Raw genomic sequence first — 22,395 nt, forward strand, 5'->3', positions numbered from 1 at the left:
GGGACATTGTGAAACAGTTGCAACGACAAAGTAATAAAACTACAACGTTTAGTTAATCGCACGACTGAATTGGTCCGATAGTGGCGTGGGTGGTAATTGTTGACCATCAGACTACACTGCCGCCACAGTAACTCCATCACGTGCTGATACCATTACCCTCTTTTAAACGCATCTAGATAATGCTTTAGCAAGACATGTTATTAACATTTATATGTAATATATTTTCTCGTATAAATAGTAACATTTATACTTCTGACATTTTATTGCAAGGGCAAGATTGGATTTTTTAAAATTTATTTATCAAATTTCCAATTTTGGATGTGTAAATTAAATCGCTTACAATTTTCTAGATATTTTTTAAAGTTCTGAATAGGAATTTGAAGAAACAGCAGATGTACAAAAATAAACCTTTTATTGGAATACAACAATGCAAGTATAAATTTATTTTGATAATAACAACATTTATTACAATCATACAACAGCATTCCTACCTCTATACTATAGGCATAAAATTATAGCACACTTCGACTGCACTGTTCCCACCCGGCAAAATGACGTTAATTAAAAAGTGAGCTTTAAAACGTCCTATATAGTAAGCATACTTTACGTTGACAAATCAAAACTATATAAATCTGTGAGATAACTATATAAAGCTGCGGCGAGCATTCCGCTAATTTGCGTCAATGTAAAGTATGTCTACAGAGGAAGGCTTAAAGCTTACTTTTCAATAACATCTTGCCATACTTATGAGCGGTGTGGTAGAAGTGTTTACCTTTAATTAGTTTTCCATGTATGAAAGCAGAGATTAAAACGTACTTATCAATGAACGGTCAAACCTAATTTTGTAGTTGATGTGATAAATTAGACAAAGAAATGGGAAAGATATAAAATAAATATCTTTCCGTTGGTTTCGCTTCGTTTCTCATTGAACTCTAATGAGAAACTTAAGATTTCATTTATTGTAAATATATTAATCAAACTAGGAATGTAAGTAAGCAGAAATTAGCGCAATTTTTAAATAAGTATATACTTACACTTTTCATACTTTTTCTCATTACATGAGATGATTTTTTCACCGAGTTTTAAAACTAGGACTTTAGGTGTAACTAAAATGATGTAGGCAATCCCATCAAGATTTTATTTAGCTTTTAAATATTCATGTCGATTCGAAATATTTCTACTAGACTAGAAAATAAGCCTGTAAATACTTGTTCCGTAAAAATAGAAATAAAACTATTATACCTATACTTAAATTACTATGTCTCATTTTAGAAGCGATGCGATCTGTTATTTTTTGCCAAAATGCCGTTTTAGATATATCCATACATTTAAGTATGTTTGAAACAGACATTTTATGCTCCTTCGAAACCCATATATTTATGTATCACAGACAATTAAATATTATGCTCAATTTCATCCTCTATATACTAAAAAAAATGTAAGCACCTCCCAATACGATATCATAAGACATATTAAAAACACAAAGTTTAGAAATAGAAATGCAACAAAAAAGATTTTTCTTATGAAGAATTATGAGACAGAATCTAAGGGAGAAATAAACTTAGTATAGTCTGTCTAATATTTTTTTGCCATGACGAGCTTAAGAATTTTTGGGTAACACGGCAGGTGTTCAGAATGACGGTCTTCTGAATCAGGGTATGTGTGATGGCATTTCAAGTTATTACTGAAATCACTATATTTTGTAAATAAAAGCGATAGCGTGTGAAGTAAGTAGTTTTATAATGTGATCAAGGAATTTATGGGAAAAGTCGTCGTTTTTGGCATATTTTTCTCATTGTTGCAACTTGTCGAGAGTTTTTTCAAAAAGTACAAGTACATATTGCACTTTTTTTAACAAACACAATTTTGTTGAGTATGATTGAACATGACATGACACCAGACGAAATTGGTTTAACCAATGAGCACGCGCGTTAACATTTTAAAATACGCTAACGCGCGTAATACCGCTTCCGGCATGAGATCCCTTATTTTTGCATACATTTTTTATCCTAATTTAATTTAACGAGTTAGACATTTTATTGACATAATAAAATTTTGATACACTTGTTTTTTGGCATACCTTTTCAAAAAGCATAATTATAGTTTAGGCTAATGTATTTTACCATAATTTTGATTTGCATAAAGCTATAGTGTAGCAGTAGGTTAGGGTGCGGCGGGGTGGCCCTTGGGCCACCCATAAGCCGCCAATATGGTTTAGAATATTATGCTTAAAAATTGTTATGCTTATGGTAGGTATGCGCAAAAAAATTGTGCCTAAAACATTATGCCAAAATAATATTATGCGTAACTGTTTTTATGATAAGTAAAAGTACGCCATGTTTAATTATAACATTGTTTGCATAAAAATACGGAAACCTTCCGGCATACTGTTACATAGGTACTCCACGTTCATAATCAAGAAATTAATTTTAATTTTTTAAATTAATAGTTATCCGAAGAAAATGATAATTTTACCTCGAACAGATTTTCAACGCTTTACGTCGACATAATCTACAAATAAGTATAAATTCGACATTACAATCGCATCGCTTCGCCTCCAGGGTTCGCCCGTCACAGCGCATCGTGTTCTTTGAGCAAAAAATGTCCGATGAGACGTTTCTGTATGTCTGTCACTCCGCCGTAAATTTGCGTGCCCCGGGCGTCCCTGTTGAAAACAAATAGTGGATTATACATCAAAATCGGCATTTTAAGTGAGGCGTATATATATATATATATATAAACCTAGCGGCCCGTCCTGGTTTCGCCCGGTTAAAACTATAATAAGTTATACCCGTAAACGTAACTTAGGTCTGGTAATTTGTAAATTTTTGCAACACGGGAAACTTAATTTTATATCATTTAATAACATGTAAAGGTATTTAATAACGTGCGAAGGTTTGATAAGGATTTATAAGGACAATCCTACATAATATTATAAACATCAATCCTACATCCATACTAATATTATAATTGCGAAAGTCTGTCTGTCTGTTCGCTAAACCGTTGAGACTGATTTTGTGAAATTTGGTATACATATAGTTAGTAAAGGCTCCCGTTCAAACATACGGTTCAATTTTTTCAAAAATCAAAAATCGGGTTATAGCTTGTGTTCCGTTTTCGGGCGAAGCCGCGGGCTAAAGCTAGTGTTGTATATACCTGTAATGTCTCTCGGCGTCGTATTTGGTGGAGAGCCCGCGGCCGCCCAGTATCTGCACGCAGTGGTCGCAGACGGCGGCCGCGTTGCGCCCGGCCACGTACTTGGCCATCGCGCTGTTCTTGGTGGTCACGTTGCTGGCCGCGCGGTACGTCAGTAACCGAGACGTTTCTATCAGCACGCTCATGTCCGTCAGGCGGTCCTTAGAAAAATATGTAATATAGTTTTCATCCCGACTAATATTATAAACTAACGGTTCGTTACACAGGTGTGTAACGAACCGTTAGTTTGAAGAAGGTTTAGGTAAACCTTCTTCAGGAACCACATTATCTATTGGTTTTCACCAATGAAAATCCGTGCAGTAGTTTTTTGAGTTTACCGCGAACAGACAGACAGACAGACGCGACTGAGGACTTTATTTTATAATATGTAAGGATGCGAAAGTAAGCTTGTTTGTTAACTCCTCACGCATTATCTAGTGGACCGATTGTTATGAAATTTGGTACACGGGTAGAAAATAACCTGGAATAACACAGAGTGCTTTTTATTCCGAAATTCCCATGGGAACGAAGTCCCGGGGCGCAGCTATAGTGACATATAATTGACAAAATCATCATTTTCGTCTTCAGGGATTCTGAAACAGTGTGGTGTACATATATCACAATAAATGTAACACATTTCACAAGTAATATAAGTAAGTAGCTTTTGCCCGCAGCTTCGCCCGCGTTCTTTTTCCGGGATGAAAGGTCCTTATATACATACAGTAAGCACCCTATACCCTATGTCCTTCTTCAAATGTATGTTACATTTGAAGAAGGACATAGGGTACCTTTCATCCCGGAAAAAGAACAAATTTTGTATGCAAAATTTCAAGAAGATTGGTTGACAAGACAGAGCATGAAGATCTAACAAACTTACTTTCGCATTTATATCTATACTTATAATAAAACTGTAACTGGACTATGTCTGTACATAGGAGATATTTACGAAAAAAAATAGGAGAGGACTATTTAGGGTCAATACAACCAAACAACGTGTTTTAGAATGTTTGTCTGTCTGTCTGTATGTTTGTACGCGCATCACACAAAATCTACTGGAGGGATCTAAATGAAATTCGGCACAAAGATAGATTGTGACCTGGATTAGAATATAGGCTGATCCCGAAAGGGGAGAAACAGGGAGAGTAAGTTAGTATGAAACTTCGTTATTTTTGAAGCAAGACATGTATATGATGTATAATATTAGGATAAGTAACGTAAGGTAATAAATTCATATGTGCAACACATTAAACCTGTTACATAATAATTTCTGTAACACCTATTTAGATGGTTTGGACACTGAAAGACTGAGACAAAACATACTTTAGCAATGCTATATGCCAAAGTATGTTTTGTCTCGGCTTTTTTTAAAATAACAGGGTTAATTATAAATGTTTAAACATACCTTAACAGAGGGTAATCTGGTGAGACTCTTGCCAAAAGCCATTCTTTCCTTAGCGTAATTAATCGCTGTGTCTAGAGCTGCTTGTGAGATACCTGAAGTAAAAAAAAACATTCCCCTATATTATAATAAGTACTAAACTATACATTCTATATTATATACATATAATATAACAGTAAACAGGCTATGTCTGTATGTATATAGCAGATATTAAATAACGGTATGTGTCACAGACGTCTGTGTCACAGACGACACGTAAAGGAGGGCCATAGAAAATCTTTTTGGCTTCTATATTAGACCCATAAAGACTCCCATAATTACTGTTATTTAATATTTGCTATATACACAGACATAGCCTGCTTACAGTTTTATTATATGTATAGAATGTATAGATTTGTACATACAAGGATTTGATTTGATTAGTACTTAAGGTACACATACTCTTTGTACCTTTAATTATAGATGCGTACAAGTTGATAAGGTTCTTCTCTACATATATTTGGTCTGTGGGATAAAAACATGTCATGATTGTGATCCGAGTGCTGATAAATATATCAGCATATTTTTATATACTTTTTGACTTTGTACATAATGTACTTTGTTATACTATTAGAAAAAAAATGTAAGAAACAATAATGGTAAGCCCTTCGGGCATGATAGGGACCAACACTGTTCAAATGAGTTTCGGCATTTCTTCTCAGCAGTGGTCGTTCCGAAATGCCAGTAGTTTGTATCTTGTGAGAAATTACCATTTAATATAAAATTTGACGTGAAAATGTGCCTGTGAAGGTCTAATTTCTGAATCAATGATTTGATTTGATTAATTTCAGAATAAATGATTTGACCGCCGCGAGTGGCAACTCACCCACAGCATGCGCCGCGATGCCCACCCTGGCCTGGTCCAGCTGTGCCATGGCAATGCGGAAGCCGTCCCCGGCGCGGCCCACGAGGCCGCTGCCGGGGACCCGCACGTGCTCCAGCGTCAGGTCGCAGGCCGTGGCCGCCCTGTCGACGTCGCTTCACAGCTCATTTACAAGCCCCGTTCGAAGGGTGATTTCGGTATATGCTATGGACATGCACTATAGAATGACGGAACTAAGAATTTCCTGAATATCTTCCCGGTTGCGTTCGGGGCTGTGACGCCGCGAAGCCCGGTCGATTAGGTATTAGGATTAGGCCGAATATTCCAAAATTTAAAGTTAGGACCCTACTTTAAATTTTTGAAGATTCGGCGGTCATTTTTTTATATGCAACATGGAACAAGTTAGGGAATTCAATTACACATAAACCAGCACCACATTTGAATAAGAATAACAAAAAAAACACATAAGTTATAAATGCATTTGATACCTGATCCCCATTATGGGTTCCTTCTTGCCTCTGAAGACCCCTTCGGCATCCAACGGCACCAGGAAACCTGAAAAATCAAACAAATGGTTCGTATTCATGGATCTACTAACAAAACATGGGTTTCTATTGTGCCAAGAAACTGCGAATAAATGCTTTATTATCATTCATCATTATAAATTTCTTTTGGCATCTTGTGTTCTGATCCACCAGTGGATCAAAGAGGAAAACAAATATCCTTAGTTCGAGTGGTGGATCAAAGAGAATTTACTAGTGGATTTTATTCGGTGGATCTAATTGTAAATAAATAAATAAATATAAATATACTAGGACAAATCACACAGATTGAGCTAGCCCCAAAGTAAGTTCGAGACTTGTGTTATGGGATACTAACTCAACGATACTATATTTTATAACAAATACATATATAGATAAACATCCAAGACCCGGGCCAATCAGAAAAAGATAATTTTCCATCATGACCCAACCGAGGATCGAACCCGGGACCTCTCGGTTCACTGGTAAGAACTTTAACACTGCGCCACCGAGGTCGTCAATCAAATTGGAATGTACAATCTGCCTATAAGAGTGATTTATAACGAAATTTTTTTTGCCATTGCAATAAATCGAGTGCGCAAGAAGATTGGTTGATAAGCTCTCAGTGTTGCCTGCCTATATGCGACACTTTAGATTCATTTTCACACTACACTGTATTTATTAGTTTGTTTATGAATATTAGTGCGTTACAGTAACAAACATACTTAATTTGGTAAATAAATGTTTGCCCTCGGATAGCAAGAGTCGGATCACCATGCAGCTCCTGCGTCCTTTGATGTGTTCCAGTGGCCGCCATGTTGTTTCTACAAAACCCACTTACAGGCCAGCCCCTTGTGTCTCAAGGCAGGGTCGAAGGTCGCGAACACGACAGCCGCGTGGCCCTCGATGCAGCTAGTGACCCAGCTCTTGCGCCCGTTGAGGATCCAATGGTCGCCATCTTGTTTCGCTGTCACTTGGATGCTGGCCACGTCGCTGCCCGCACCTGGAGGAAACCGCATCAAAATCCGTTGCGTAGTTTTTAAGTTCTAAGCATACATAGGGACAGACAGACAACGGCATGTGACTATGTTTTATACTATGTAATTACTTCAGCGAGGAACTTAATGAGGCTGAAGTTAATTAAGTCTGTGGAAGGAAAAATATAAAGATGATAAAGATTTTACTGCAACTCACTGTACCTAATTGATAAACACAAATGATGAGATATCAAGTAACATTTTATCAAATGTAGCTGTGTTTTATCTTATCATTAGTATTGTTTCTGAATGCTAAGGATAAATAAATTGTTGATAAATAAACTTGACAGTGAAGTCACATAGTTTTATATGGTTTTATTTATTTGTCTGTCCTATATTTTATGAAATAGCGGCCCAAAGCCGCGAGGGTTTCCGTATGCTGTCCTCCAAACTTCATTTCGAAGATGGCACCCCATGATAATGATATTTTATGAACATTTTTTATGAACTTATTTGACTTCCTAATTCATAACGTATCACACATGAACACACGCAAACGAAACTAGATATCATTATTTAATCCAATAACGGCCCGTCCCGGTCTCTTTTGGGTAAAACCATAATGAATTATACACATAAACCTTCTAAGGTTCTTGAATTACTCTATCTATTAAAAATACCCGCATCAAAAACTGTCACGTAGTATTAAAGATATAAGCATACATAAGGACAGACAGCGGGAAGCGATTTTGTTTTATTATGTAGTATAGCGAACTCTAGGTTTCGGGACGTTAGAGCCGAAAATGTAACCATAACTTATATATAGAGAGAAACACTTGAAAAATCAAGCCTTCATAATGCAATAATGTCAACATACACGCTAAGCTACATAAGGTAATCACACTAAACATGCTTACCTACTTGTATACTAATGAGCCATCATTACAGGTATAGACAACATTATAATGGACAAAGAACTTGCGTGTGATAAGACAATAAGAAACAAAAATTGCTATAATCAATTTTACAACTTGCTACTCTGTAATAAGAATGAATTTGCAATAAAGTGTTGTTGTCTTTTTTACTCTTTTATAAATTTAAATACTGCATTTACGATTTCAATATCTACCTATCCATGGAAAATATCAAGCGAGATAAGGCTGTAAAGCCCACTGTTATAAAATGGCCAATATAAAAATTATAAATTAGAACTTTTTAATATGTTTCCATACATGCGTGTGCATGTTTCCGTAAAAATGATAAAAGCCGACCAAGTCTTAACTAAATAAGACAATGACTGATACAAATGTTCTTATAACCAGATTCTGTTTGAAAATTTTCTATATCTTATATTATCGGATCAATCATCACTACATAAAATAAAAAAGTCGCCCTCAACTTATGTCGTGTTCCTGTGGTTGTTTCTTTTAAACCTAAAGTAAGTTAAGTAGTTTGTAGCTTGTGACAAATAACTAATACATAATAATATAAAAATTAACGAGAAAATGTGTGTGAAATTCTGAATAATTGATTTGAATTTGAACCACGCAACGGATTTTTATACACTTTTCACTGTTATTTAGACAATTTATTCTCGAAGATTTGCGAACCTCGTGGAAAGCCTGGCCAAGTCTCTAGTAACTACTTAAAATAAAATTTCAATTATTATATCACGGATGAACCTTCGATCAAATCTCCCATCCGACCGATATTTTTTATATAATATGCGCCCTGGGGCTTCGCTCCCGTGGGAATTTCAGGATAAGATGTACCCTATGTGTTATTTCAGTTTTGTACCCTAAGTATATTTCCGTGTACCACATAACAATTGGTCCAGTAGATTATGCGTGAAAGAGTAACAAACAGACACACATAATATACATCCTCACAAACTTTCACATTTATAATATTAGTAGGATAGTAAGCAAACCATAGATTTAGAGGGGGCGGGGCGCTGAAGCAAACACCACAGTCCATGGACACTCAACTTTATCGTAACTTGATTTCATACTTATCATGACTCATATGACTAAGTAAAAATAGTGGTATTACCAGGCTCGCTCAAAGCGAAGCACCCGATGGACCCCTTTGTGAAATCCCTCAAAAACAGCTCCTTCTGCTCCGGCGTTCCTTTCTCATTAACCAGGTTCGCGTAGAGGAAGTTATGTATTGATAGCGTCATTCCCGTGCTGGCGCAACCTCGGGACAGCTCCTCTACGATGATGGCCAGGGACAAATAGTCCAGTCCTAGACCGCCGTATTCTTTGGAGACGTTGGCTCCCATGTACCCCATATTCGTTAGTTTCTTTATCTGTAAGGTGGCAACAAGATTTTTTAAACTACCAACTTTTTCTTTGTACACTAAATATATTACAAACAAAATTTATATGGACTATGAAATTTATAGCTAGTCAATAAGTATAAATTATGCTCGCGACTTTGTAAGACCTTAAAAATTAAGTTTTATCTCGTTCTCGGGGGATTTCGAGAAATCCTTTCTTATGTTTCGCTCAAAAGTCGCAACTTCGCTCAACTTTAGGGGTTGATATTTTAATAAAAATAAAAAATATATTTCTTTAATATACAATATGCTTAGGTCTTGTTAAGTACCAAATTCTGTATTCATATTTTTTTAGTATAAGTAGAACACATTGTTTGTGTATTCAGAGGTATTGAGGATAAGGACAAATTATAAGAACAAAACATAAGAATTTTTAATACAGTTTGTGCTACTATGTGGAAAACTTTATATTTGTTAAAAAACAGTTGTTTATTATGTAAAGATACAATAAAAATACCTTAGTAGGTATAATAATAGCAGTGTGTATCATACATGTACATATATATACCTATGATATAGGTAGATCTCTTATTTATCGGTTTCTGCACACAAAAAGATTATTCTCTTAAATATCAATAACATATTGAGTTATTGAACTGCACAGTGGACAATAATGCTGTTGAAAAATACTCTTCTTCTTCAAATAAGTAATTAAGATATCTTAGTATTGAGAACTAATTTTATGTTCCAATAAAAATATCAAAATGATGATTTTTTAAAACAATGGTATGAATTAATATCATTTTAATGATAATCAACTGTAACCATGTCGTATGAGGCGACTAAGGCCCTAATAGCCCAGGCAAATGTTAGGAAACAATAGCATTTCCAAGGAGGGTTAACTTCAGGCGGGCGGCCGGTTGTAAAATCACGGATGAATCTTCAAAATGTTTATTTTTTACAATGACGCCTGGTATCACAGCATCACAGCCCCAAACTTAACAAGAAACATATGAAGATGAGAGAGAATTTTGACCCATGTCGTGCCCTGTCTGCATACAAAATTTTTGGTCAGCTATAAAGTGTCATAAAGGGACTGATTACCTCTCCATGAGGGAAGCGCCCTTCAATGTCAAGCTTGGCAGCCTTTGGCTTCAAATGTTCGATGCTGAACAGTCGTGCCTGGTCCTGGATGTACTGCTGCTGCTCTGTCAGCTGGGTGGTGAAGCTGCGGCATTGTGATAAGGTCTTGGTACTGTGGCGGCACACTTTTAAAATATAAATTAAACAGTTAATTTTTTTTGTTATGTTAAAAAAATGGTCAGAAAGTCAAAGGTAGCTTTGAATTGAGAGAGTTGGAAGGTGTGGGGAGCCTTACCCAGCAATGTGAAAAAATTGTTCATTAAATAGGTTATCAAAAATATTATAAAATACGTGATCAAAGATAAATTAAATTAAATTAATACGAAATAAATAATAATTCAGGTACCTACATATAAATCATTACAAAAAGACAAATCAAGATTTTATAATGGACAAAATCTTTACTATATTATAATTTGTTGATTTAAAAGTTACTTACAGCCCGTAGCCAATTTCACAAGCGCGCCAGTTGACATGATAAGTTCAGATAAAACTGAGTGCTCTATAGTGCAAAAGCATACGGTTGTGATCCACATAAAACCGACATTCGAATTCGATAGGTAAATGTATGTTATATGATAATGGGACAAGGTCACACAAAACTTGATTTAAAAACTTGTTTATTTTCCAATATTTACAATTATTGTTGTAATTATATTATTTATCCTAGTGTCGTATATAAACAATTTTCCACTATAGAACGCTCTGCCACAAATAACTCAAATATAATAAAATTCTTTCACAAAAATACCGAAAAATAAATCCGAAAAAGTTAGCACAAAATCGTGATAAACATTTTCTGATAGTTTACTCACATCGCAAATCGAATCAATATAATATCATTCTTATTGCCTTTTAATAAATACCAAAATTCCATGCTATTTATTCTAAACATCAAAAACGATAAACTTCAAAAACACATGTTTGACACTTTTGACTCTTTGACATTTAACATTGCGAATGAATATCAATCAATCAATATAGTAGGTGGTAGGTACCTATTACTACCTTTTGATCCTCTTGGTAATTTGGATACAACTAGAAAAATACGTATATTATTCCATATCACCACGATTCCATACTTACAGTTGCTAAGCTAAGGTTTTTTTTTTCTATAGGTTTTTCCTTGGTTAGTTTTATATTTTTGTGATATTTCTTTAAACATGGTAACTCTACAAATGACATAAAATAACGTTTAAATTGTACATGAAGGATGAGCTTCTATATAAGATAATTAGAAAATCATATTAAAGAAAATGGAAAGTAACTAAATTATTTTTCGGGTTTGACATTGACGTTATTTTATTGACAGATTTTGTTGAGAATCAGGGAGAATTAGTCGAGCAAAGCTGTGAAGCAAAGCAAAGCATTTCAATCAAAGCAATTCACTGAAAATTTTATATAAACTAGGTATACCTACTAGTACGTATGGTGCGTTTATTAATTGTTTAGGTTCTCTCAACGATTTGTAATTCTCAATTTGTGTAACGTGAAATGTGTGCCTAAAACAAATTTAATAAGGGCGTAACACGTATCACCAAAAAGATATCAACATGACTTCTATCCTAGATCAGTACGAACAAGCTTCTCAGGTTTCCCAGCGGCCCAAGCCTGTGGAAGAAGCCATGACTTCATCGGGCTACATTAACATGCAACTGGAAGACAATACGCCGATATTCTCTAAACAGAAGATGAATTTCAACCCATCAGATGTGATTACCCACGGTGCTGTTGCCAGTGACTATCTGGTGCTCGCTATGGCAAATGGAAATCTATTCAGAATGGACTTGAAGATGCCAAGTCATTTTGAAGGTAAATTAACTTGACAAATAGTTTACAAGCATTTATATACTTAGGTGGTAGGTTATCATCATCAATAAAATTAAGAATTTAGTGAGTCTACTTTTAATTAAAATGTTGTTATTATTGATGGATTGAATCAAGATCTCTTACAAAATATTTTTTTTTTTCAGAAATAAAGTACACTAAGTACATCCAGTCAAACACCAAGCTCACTGGTTTATATCTCGATCCGCTTGGCTGTCATCTCCTTATGGCTTTCGCACCAAGAACCAAAGACGGCAACCCTGAGTTAGTCTACCTTCACCGTAAAAGCTCCAAGTTGAAATCTGTTACTAAATCTAGATCTTATGAGGTAACCGAAGTTGGTTGGAACAATGAGAATACGTCAGAGATCACAACTGGTCCTATTTTACTGGGTTCTTCTCAAGGACATATTATAGAAACGGAATTAGTAGCTGATAATGATAAGATGTTCACAGCTAACCAGCAATATTGGAGACAGGTACATAGAGAAAATTTTTTTGTTTGTTTTCTAACCTAACTAATTCTTGTAATATATGTCAATTTTGTAGTGATAGTAAATTACATTCAGATTTTCTGCTACACACATACTTGATAAAAGACTCCTTTATCATACAACACATTTACACACTTATAAAAATGAAATTTCTTCCACAAGCTGCCAAATTACCTGCCACTCTATGGAAGCAAAGAAATTGAAGGATTGGTAACCACTTTTCTAATATTCTACTTATTGTTTTTTTATTTTTAACAATGCTAAATTTATGTGAATGTTTCTGTGTGTGTGTGTGTATATTTATTTTAAATGGGTTTCTATTTTTTTTTGCTATTTTTTATAAACACACCAGCCTTCAGCTATACCACTTCTCTTCTCACAGGTCTACTGGGAGTGATTTCTTTGCAAATAAGTAGAACTCTTGTACTTGTTGCCTGCTCAGTAGTATAAATAAATGAAGTTTATGGGAGAGAAACACACACCTAAAACACCACACTTCAGTGATAGTGGTAGGTAGTAAGGTGAACAGAGGCTAAGCTTTCTAAGGAACATTTATTTATTTATTTATTATTTATACATCCTCACAAACTTTCACATTTATATATTAGTAGGATTGCTTGGAACAATTTATATATGTTACTGCAAAACTCCCTTGCAATTTTTGGTGAAGGTAAGTAATTTATGCTTTTTACTGAAGTAAGATTATACAATTTGGTTGCTTTACATAAGCCTTGTGGTTTAAGGCAGGGCTTGATATACTGTTATAAATTTCGTAACGTTACCGCTGTCAAATATAGTTAATGTTACCGGCTAAGGTAATGTTATGCTGGGTAACGATACTTTTTCAAAAAAATGCCGGTAAACTCAAATATCGTTACCAATGGTGATAACGATATAAGTATGGGACCACTCGCTACACTATGTTTTTATTTTCGAAGAAATCACTCTCTTCGCTTTATTCTTGAGCTTGTGTATGATACACAGGCAGAGTATAGCGAATTATTACAGACCACAATTGCTTGATTGGTGTAAAATGGTAAGTACATTTTGAATATGTATGTGTATAAAATATATTCTATTATGGGAAATGCTTTTATTTAACTTCCGAAGTACTTGTGTTTGTTAGGGTAGAATCTTGCAACTCAATAAAACTAAATTGAAATAAGTAACGATACTTTTAATGTTAATTGGTTATGTTATTGAATTTTAATGTTTAATTTAAGGTTTTTGAATTGTAGTATTAATTATCGTAGAATTGTAGTATCGATTACCAGTTTAAACTTTAGGGAAATAACGTTAATTAACGATACTTTAAGTGTGAATTTGGTAACGTTAACATGCCCTGGTATAAGAGATGAAGATAAATTTCCATACCTATATTTCTATATTTATTTTTTTCTGCAGATTTTTGACATCGGACAAGGCACAGACATGCCAATAACAGGCATCCAATTCCACCGCGTGTCTAACACATCGAAGTACTTCATCTTCATAACGACCCCCACTAGACTGTACCAATTCATTGGCAACGCAGTCACAACTGATGGCAGACCCAGTCTCCAGTCTATATTCTACCAATACCTCACCATGCCTGACACAGGATTCCAGGAAATTCCATCATCTTTGAAATACTCTAGATTGCAGTTCCATTTTGATAGGGATGAGGTACCGAAGAGTTTTGCCTGGCTCACTGAACCTGGTATATTTTATGGACAAGTTAGTACAATATTTTGTATACTATTATATTATTTTATTGTTTATTGTTACTATTTTATTGTGCTTGTGCATTGTATTTTAATAACACTTGAGTTCCGTCCCGCTTCATAGGGCGATCGCCTTCATATAACCATAGCTGACATTTAGACGACCTCGGTGGCGCAGTGGTAAAGTGCTTGCCTCTGAACCGTGAGATCCCGGGTTCGATCCCCGGTCGGGTCATTATGGAAAATAATATTTGTTTGATTGGCCCGGGTCTTGGATGTTTATCTATATATGTATTTGTTATAAAATATAGTATCGTTGATTTAGTATCCCGTAACACAAGTCTCGAACTTACTTTGGGACTAACTCAATCTGTGTAATTTGTCCTTATATATTTATTTATAGCCGACCGACCAATTTACTGTTGAATTTCGAACGCCTCCACGCAGGGAAATTGTGGGGGGCTGACAGGTGCGGGGAGGGAGGGCCGATAAATCAAGGGTTTTTTCAACTTTTGGAAAACAGAAAAACAGTATTATTATACGTCGTTTTTATTTTATGACAACCCTGACTACATTGTTAACGCTCACGGCTATTACGCCTTTAGAAAGGCTATCGTGTCGGTCGACTGTATGAATCGTATTAAACTTGGATATAACAGAAATTTGCTCTGCCATTTATTTTCTTATTTATATTTTGGAAGTTGTCCACTTACCTTTTATTTTATTTTCAAGCTGGACCCGTCATCTCAACAGAATTCCAATACTCTGTTCACTCAAGGAGAACTAATAAACTACCCTCCAGATTTTGAGTCAGAAATTGATTCTAAAGAAAAGGCACCACTCTCCTTTGTTTTGACGGAATTCCACGCACTTCTCATGTACTCCGACAGAGTCAAGGCAGTTTCCCTTCTCAACCAGGAATGTGTGTACGAAGACAGGTTTTCCGAAGCTCACGGCAAACTCAAGAATATCGTCAAAGATGTCAAACGGAGGACTGTATGGGCTATTACTGAAAAAACTGTGTTCCGATACAAAATTGTCAGAGAAGAGCGAAATGTCTGGAGGATTTACATGGAGAAGGAACAGTTTGATTTAGCGAAACTATATTGCTTACAAAACCCTGTTTACCTGGACATTGTAAATGTAAAACAAGCGGAACTTCTTTTTTCGAAAGGAAAGTATGAGGATAGTGCTAATGTGTATGCTGACACCCAAAGCAGCTTCGAAACTGTATGCCTTAAATTTTTAGAACAAGACCAGATAAACGCACTACAAATATATCTGTGCAAGCGATTAGACACTCTAGATGAAGACGATAAGACTTTAATCTCAATGGTGGTTATATGGATGACTGAACTGTATCTGTCTCAATTGGGTCTTCTAAGGCGGACAGGGAAGTTGAATACGGATGAGTACAATCGCATACAGAGTGATTTCGATGTGTTTTTAGTGCATCCAAAAGTGTCGAAGTGTATGCAGCATGTTAAGAAGGTGATATACGATTTGATGTCTTCACACGGAGACAAGCAGAACTTGATTAAGTTGACGTTGATGAATGAAGATTATGAGAACGTTGTCGCGCAGAATATCTACAGGAAGTCTTATACAGAGGCTTTGAAAACTCTACAGGATTTGAAGAAACCCGAATTGTTTTATCAGTTTGCTCCTGTGTTGATGGAAGAAGATCCAAAGAGAACAGTCAACACTTTGATTTCTCAAGGTATTTTAATTTTATAAATACTAATTGGACCTCGGAAGTAATCTGGAGTGACTTGGAATGCGCTCAGATGAGAGGGAGAAGATAGACTATATCGTACATATGTGTGTGTTAAAATATATGAGGTCAAACGGCAGCGCTTTCTCATCGCGAATGTTTTTTATACCATTTTTTGTAATAAATGGTAACACAGGTTGAATATCGAGTGACACTTATATGGAAAACGATAGATACACGCCAACGTTGGAAACTTTTTTACGAAGGGAAACAGTTGTAAAAGAATTGTTTTGGTCAACTTGAAAATGGGTATGCTTTTAATAATTGATACATTGACGAACATCTTTTTTGAAAAACTGTTTTATTATATTGAACTAGCGACCCGCTCCGGTTTAGCACGGGTGCTTTAAACCATCCTCTTGAAGTACTTTATCGATTAAAAAACCCGCATCAAAATCCGTTGCGTAGTTTTAAAGATCTAAGCGCACTGACAGAAATGCGACTTTGTTTTATTTATACTATATATAGTGATTCCGGTGTTATTATTTTGTTCTAGGTCCTAGACTATCACCATCAAAGCTACTACCAGCGTTCCTGTCCTGTGAGAACGATGAAAAACACATCTCAGAAATAATCCGCTACCTCGAGTTCATGGTACAGAACTACAACGTCAAAGAGCGAGCCATACACAACTATCTTCTGACTTTGTACTGTGAATATGACCAGCAGGCGTTGATGAGGTATCTGGAGAGGCAGGGAACAGACGCTGTGTTGGTCAACTATGATGTGCACTACGCTAAAAGGTAATTTCAATTTATTGCCTTTTGTTTTTCATAGATGGAAATGGGAAAATCGCGAACGGAGTTAATTCTAAATGAAAATTATTATTAAGAAAATAAAAAGGTACTGAATATTATTAGTGTTTATATGTGTATAGTGTGTATTACACGAAATAACATACGGGTTTTAATGATACTGCTAGATCTGCATGGATGGATTTAATATTCAAATTAATAAAACTGCACTATTTCTTTCATACTCATTGTATAGTCTGCACATCAACTTACTCGAATTCATTGCAAACTCGCCGCTATTACCGCGCCATAGAGGTTCATGCGGGGTAACTTTATGTGCTGTTGACTGGACCTGCTTATTTTTAAATATTATTATTATTTGTGCATTATACTTTTTTAGTATATTGCCCAATGAGTCATGCTGACCCGAGAAACGAATCATAAAAATTGGAAAAAAAATGCTATATCGTAAATCATAGTACATTAGTTATTTATGAATTAATTATTTTAGATCAAGTATAATTTAATTTTAGACTGTGTCACGAGAAGGACCTTCCAGAAGCGTGTGTAAAGTTATCGGCTCTCCTGGGACTGTGGGAGGCGGCTGTCTCGCTCGCACTGCAGGTCTCGCTCCCTCTCGCCAAGTCGATCGCCAATATGCCCGATGATGTGCAGCTCCAGCGGTCCCTGTGGCTTAACATCGGTGAGTTTTACTAGTGACACGCCAGGATAATTTTATGCGGGCTAAATATGCGTTGACACGCTAACTGTTGAAAAATGGTCCTCACGTGTCAAGAACCGAAGCGAGACAAAATAAAATAAACTTTATTTAAATCACTTAGATGCTAATTTACAGTACTTAGATTTAGGTGATAAAAATAGCTATGCGTACGCTAGGATAAAATCTGATAAACACCTTGAGATTGTCAATTATTTAATTATGCCAATCCCAACTAATATTATAAATGCGAAAGTTTGTTTGTTTGTTACCTCTTCACGCATTATCTACTGGACTAATTGTTATGAAATTTGGTATACGGGTAGAAAATAACCTGGAATAAACTAGGGTACTTTTTATCCTGAAATTCCCACGGCAGCGAAGCCACGGGGCGCAGTTAGTTTTGTATATTTTAGACACCATGTCAGTTTTATCTATTTGCATTGATAAAATATACACATTAACCGCGATTTACAAAAAATATTATATATTTCCGTGTGTGTATGTGTGCCAACCGTTTGCTTACAAAACATATGATCAGTTAAAATTTTGATTATTGGATTCTATTTTAAACCGTCCTGTTCCAGCCGAGAACGTGATCACGAAGAACCAGAATGTGGCGGAAGCAATGGGCTTCCTGGACGAGTGTCCGCTCATCAAGATCGAGGACTTGCTGCCGTTCTTCAGCGACGTCGTCACCATTGACCACTTCCGGGAGCCCATCTGTCAGTCGCTACAGGTAAGCGATACGAGCGGTGAATAAAAGCTTTTATTATTATTATTATTAAATGGAGAAGGCAATGGCAAACCACTCCATTAATAATGCCAAGAAAGTTGTTGTGTGTGTGTTTCATTCCACGTAATGACCACGACGATCAGCCATGAGGAATACGACTATGAAGGAAGGATTATTATTATTATACTTTTATAAATGTATTCTCCTTTTTTTAAATAAAAATTATTATTATTATACCGGTAACCGAGATACGTCTCGACTACGCTCGGGAAAAAATATAATAAATTACACATCTCAACCTTCACAGGAATCACACTATCTACTGGCGAAAACCGCATTAAAATCCGTGCAGTAGTGTTTTGAGTTTATCGCGAACAGACAGACGCGGCAGAGGACATTGTTTTATAATATGTATCACACAAACACTAAGCATGTGTAGCTGACCTTGAATAACAACGTTTCTCCACAAATCTCTCTCTCCCTTTCCATTCCAGTGTCCATATTTTAAAAATATTGATAATTTCTTTTACACGGTTGATTTTAGGAATACAACAATCAAATCGAAGAATTGAAAGCTGAAATGGAAGAGGCTACAAAATCAGCTGAATTGGTAAGAACAAAATAACATACATTTTACCTTTTTTTTAAATATTCCATGTCATTTTTGAATGGTTGATAAATGTTTATGAAAATCTGACCGAAAAGTCTACTTGATCAGTATGTAAATTTTTCAGCCTATCAGATTGCAGTGTGGATGTCGTCGCGAGACAAAGCCACACTATGATTGGTGGTTGGCAACGTCTCACTGCGTTTCGACAGTGAAAATTAAACTGCAAACTCGTTTAAACAACTTATTTAGTTAAAGAAAAATATTTAGTATATTTATTTATTCACTGCACAAATTTTCACAATGTGCTCGCTCAGTACATGAAATACAAACTTCCTTGAAATAAACTGTGCAAGAATAATACCTAATTTCGACATTCCCTACTAGATCCTATCAACTAATTAGCCAATTTGTATAAGAGACCCATCGATTTATCTATACTATTATTATAAAGAGGTAAGCGTTTGTGAGCCCACTTCAAACATACAAAATGTTTGAGGTGGGTAATCTCCGAAACTACCGAACCGATTTCAAAAATTCTTTCACCATTAGAAATGTACATTATCCAAGATTGCTTTAGGCTATATTTTATCAAAATTCCCACGGGAGCGAAACCCCGGGCAACATCTAGTGTAGAATAAAGAGAAGACCAATAAAATCATCGATTACTTTGTGTTAGTTAGTTTCATCATCTGTATCTACTCACAAAATTTGCGCAGTGTAAAAAAAATACAAATTGAAGCGAATCACCACGTTTCCTTTGCAGGTCCGTTCAGAAATCCAATCGTTCCGCAACCGCAGTGTGCACGTGTCGGTGACGGACGAGTGTTGTCTGTGCGAGATCACGCTGCTGCTGAGACCCTTCTACCTGTTCCCGTGCGGACACAAGTTCCACAGCGACTGTCTGCAGACTGAGATACAGCCTACACTCGGTAATGCATACTTATGACACGTCATAATTAATAGCCTTTTATAGGTCTCCACTGTTAGGGCACAGAATGAATGATTTATTTGAACAACTCAAGGTACACAAACTTATTATTAAATAATGATAAGGAGTCCTTGCTAATATAACATTCTAATGAGAGTCATACAATTGTTCGACGACCTAATAACGAAACAGTCGCCAGCGTCTATAATGCGGTCAGGGTTGTCACAAAATACCAATGTTTTTTTAAACTCTCGACGCAAAAAGCGTGGTATAACACCACGCTGCAGTTTAACGTGTCTGTCTGATCTGTGATTTTCGTTTAGTTTTTTTTGTGCCATAGATAATTTTATCCCGAGTGTTCTTAGCAATGTTTCATGAAAATCTAAAGTTCAGCCGTTCAAAAGTTGTTAGCAAAGTATTCACTTTGCTAGTATTTTTTTATTTTGGAGTTTTTTTTTATTTGTGTAACAAATAAACTTGTTTTTACAAAAGTTACATCCCTTGACGAGTTTTGTTTGAGCGACATCATTCAACCTGTTCTCGTGTGGGCACAAGTTCCACAGCGACTACACTCGATCATTAATCCTAATATCACAGTATAGGGAGATTCATACAATTCGTCGGCATTCCTAATGGCGGAGCAGTACAACCCTTGATTTATCTCCTCAGATTCACGATTGTACTACGTGGAGGAACAAAAATCGGTCGGCTGTGCTTCTATATAATATATTACTTATTTTATTTGGCAGTATACAACTCTATAGTTCACATGTAAACTGTGTGGGTGAATTTCACGAGCGTTTTGAACGCCGCCGTGGGCTGTCATTAGTGTTTATTAAATTGTACGATACACAGTCATCAATTTAACTATACTATTTTATAAATAAGTAAAGTACTGGTACAATGTTAATTTTATAAATGTTTAATTTAAAGAAAATGATTCTTTTAAAAAAAATATGCGACACTAATGAAACGCTACACGCCGCGTTTAAATAGTCGTGAAATTCACCCGTGTTTGAATAGAAGTAAGGATTTTCAACGCGATTAATTTAGTTGTATTGTGTATATATAATAGGCTAAACGTAAGCTAATATTTTCTCCCAGGTCCCGCTCGCCGCAACAAACTCCAAGACGTACAAACCCGCCTCTCAGTTCTGTCCAGCATAGAGCTGAACACGCGGACATCGAGCGGACTCCCTCTACGAGAGCTACTCAAGAACGAGATAGACGATATCGTGGCCAGCGAATGCTTGTATTGCGGAGAGTACATGATCAATTGTATTGATAAACCGTTTATTTCCGATGAAGATTGGGACAGAGTTATGAAGGAGTGGGAGTGAGAAATGAGTCCTGATTATTTGTAAAATCTTGGATTTTTTTATATTGCAAGCAAACAGGCGGATGAATTTCACGAGCGTTTTGAACTCCGCCGCGGGCTCTCATTAGTGTTTATTAAATTTTACCAATGACAGAAATCTATTTAATTGCCCTATTTTATAAATAAGTACTGCTACAATGTTAATTTTATAGATGTTTAATTAAAAAAAAAAAAAAAGATTCTTTATTCACACAAATTGTCGGAAACTAATGAAACGCTACACGCCGCGTTCAAACGTTCGTGAAATTGCGGCTCACCTGATGGTAAGTGGTCACCACAGCCTATTAACTTCTGCCACACCAGAGGTGTCTCACGTACGTACGAGTGTGGCGGCCCCGAATAATTTAATTTATAAATTATAAACAGCGCGCCCGCGGCTTCGCTCGCTAGTATATTCTTACACGGCTGACATTTTACAACATTACAGTCTTATTCATAAAAAAGTTAATGTATATGAAACAATGTTTAAAACTGTATTTTAGTTATATAAATACTTAGTTACGAAAATTACATAGTTATAGGTTAGGCTGGTTCGGGCATATTTTAAGAAGAGATGAAAATCACGTCACTCAAAGGGCATTAAAGATGGAAGTAAAGGGTTCCAGGAATAGAGGAAGACCTAAGAAGAAATGGATGGAGTGTGTCAAGGATAGTGTGAACAGGCAAGGAGTGTCAATGGATATGGCAAATGACAGAACGAAATGGAAGGAACTTACATACTGTGCCGACCCCACATGAGTGGTATAAGGTCGAGAAGAAATATTAGTTACGAAAGTGCACTTCGTGCACAATCATACTTTTTATGAATAAGAGCATTAGTGTTTTCAACATTTTTCGTTACTGTTGTAGCGTGTTGAAAAACTTGTGCTATTGAAAAAAAAATTTATTTAGCCAATGTAAATTAAGGTTATTTCTGTGATAAGATGCTTGAGGATTTTTGTAAATTTAACCAAATAGGTATATTTTATAAATTTAAACTTATATATTCCTTTTTGGTTGATCTTAGATTTAAGTTTGCATGTTTTTATAGTATATAATGGAACTGAGTAGTGTTTACTGTAAACCAAATAAATTATATTTACTATTTATTCCTTCTTGTTTTGAGAATTTTGGCAT

At 35.7% G+C, this 22,395-nt stretch overlaps 2 protein-coding genes across 4 annotated transcripts; one reads left to right on the plus strand and one right to left on the minus strand.

Moving 5' to 3' along the window:
- Positions 1 to 778: 778 nt before the first annotated feature.
- LOC128673976 (short-chain specific acyl-CoA dehydrogenase, mitochondrial-like) lies at positions 779 to 11,187 on the minus strand. Of its 2 annotated transcripts, none has more exons than XM_053752184.1 (9): positions 10,818 to 11,187; positions 10,340 to 10,503; positions 9,007 to 9,265; positions 6,819 to 6,980; positions 5,945 to 6,011; positions 5,460 to 5,599; positions 4,598 to 4,689; positions 3,157 to 3,356; positions 779 to 2,665 (listed from the first exon to the last, which is right to left on the minus strand). In XM_053752184.1, the coding sequence occupies exons 1-9, from the start codon at positions 10,912 to 10,914 to the stop codon at positions 2,572 to 2,574; spliced, it is 1,275 nt and encodes a 424-aa protein (XP_053608159.1). In that variant the 5' UTR covers positions 10,915 to 11,187; the 3' UTR covers positions 779 to 2,571. The 2 variants fall into 2 exon arrangements, with proteins under 2 accessions (XP_053608159.1, XP_053608158.1); XM_053752183.1 differs by having other exon boundaries at positions 5,460 to 5,611.
- A 169-nt stretch (positions 11,188 to 11,356) lies between these two features.
- Positions 11,357 to 22,367, plus strand: dor (deep orange). Of its 2 annotated transcripts, XM_053752166.2 has the most exons (11): positions 11,603 to 12,190; positions 12,352 to 12,683; positions 12,861 to 12,908; positions 14,103 to 14,414; positions 15,134 to 16,121; positions 16,672 to 16,918; positions 17,443 to 17,612; positions 18,215 to 18,366; positions 18,908 to 18,973; positions 19,737 to 19,902; positions 21,006 to 22,367. In XM_053752166.2, exons 1-11 carry the CDS (start codon positions 11,932 to 11,934, stop codon positions 21,239 to 21,241), a joined length of 2,976 nt encoding a protein of 991 aa, XP_053608141.1. In that variant the 5' UTR covers positions 11,603 to 11,931; the 3' UTR covers positions 21,242 to 22,367. The 2 variants fall into 2 exon arrangements, with proteins under 2 accessions (XP_053608142.1, XP_053608141.1); XM_053752167.1 differs by lacking the exon at positions 12,861 to 12,908 and having other exon boundaries at positions 11,357 to 12,190.
- The last annotated feature ends 28 nt before the right edge of the window (positions 22,368 to 22,395 follow it).

Source organism: Plodia interpunctella, chromosome 11, assembly GCF_027563975.2.
Source record: "Plodia interpunctella isolate USDA-ARS_2022_Savannah chromosome 11, ilPloInte3.2, whole genome shotgun sequence".
Lineage (NCBI taxonomy): Eukaryota > Metazoa > Arthropoda > Insecta > Lepidoptera > Pyralidae > Plodia > Plodia interpunctella.

What these genes read in the sequence shown, in the direction of transcription:
- dor (XM_053752166.2), top strand. Translation starts at nt 11,932, where the DNA reads ATGACTTCTATCCTAGATCAGTACGAACAAGCTTCTCAGGTTTCCCAG. An exon ending in GCAAAGAAATTGAAGGATTG is followed by an intron (nt 12,909 to 14,102) that starts GTAACCACTTTT and finishes TTTTTTCTGCAG; the next exon opens with ATTTTTGACATCGGACAAGG. An exon ending in TGAGATACAGCCTACACTCG is followed by an intron (nt 19,903 to 21,005) that starts GTAATGCATACT and finishes ATTTTCTCCCAG; the next exon opens with GTCCCGCTCGCCGCAACAAA.
- LOC128673976 (XM_053752183.1), bottom strand. Translation starts at nt 10,914, where the DNA reads ATGTGGATCACAACCGTATGCTTTTGCACTATAGAGCACTCAGTTTTA. An exon ending in CTTCGCTTTGAGCGAGCCTG is followed by an intron (nt 6,981 to 9,006) that starts GTAATACCACTA and finishes GGTTTCCTCCAG; the next exon opens with GTGCGGGCAGCGACGTGGCC. An exon ending in GAGACACAAGGGGCTGGCCT is followed by an intron (nt 6,012 to 6,818) that starts GTAAGTGGGTTT and finishes TTGATTTTTCAG; the next exon opens with GTTTCCTGGTGCCGTTGGAT.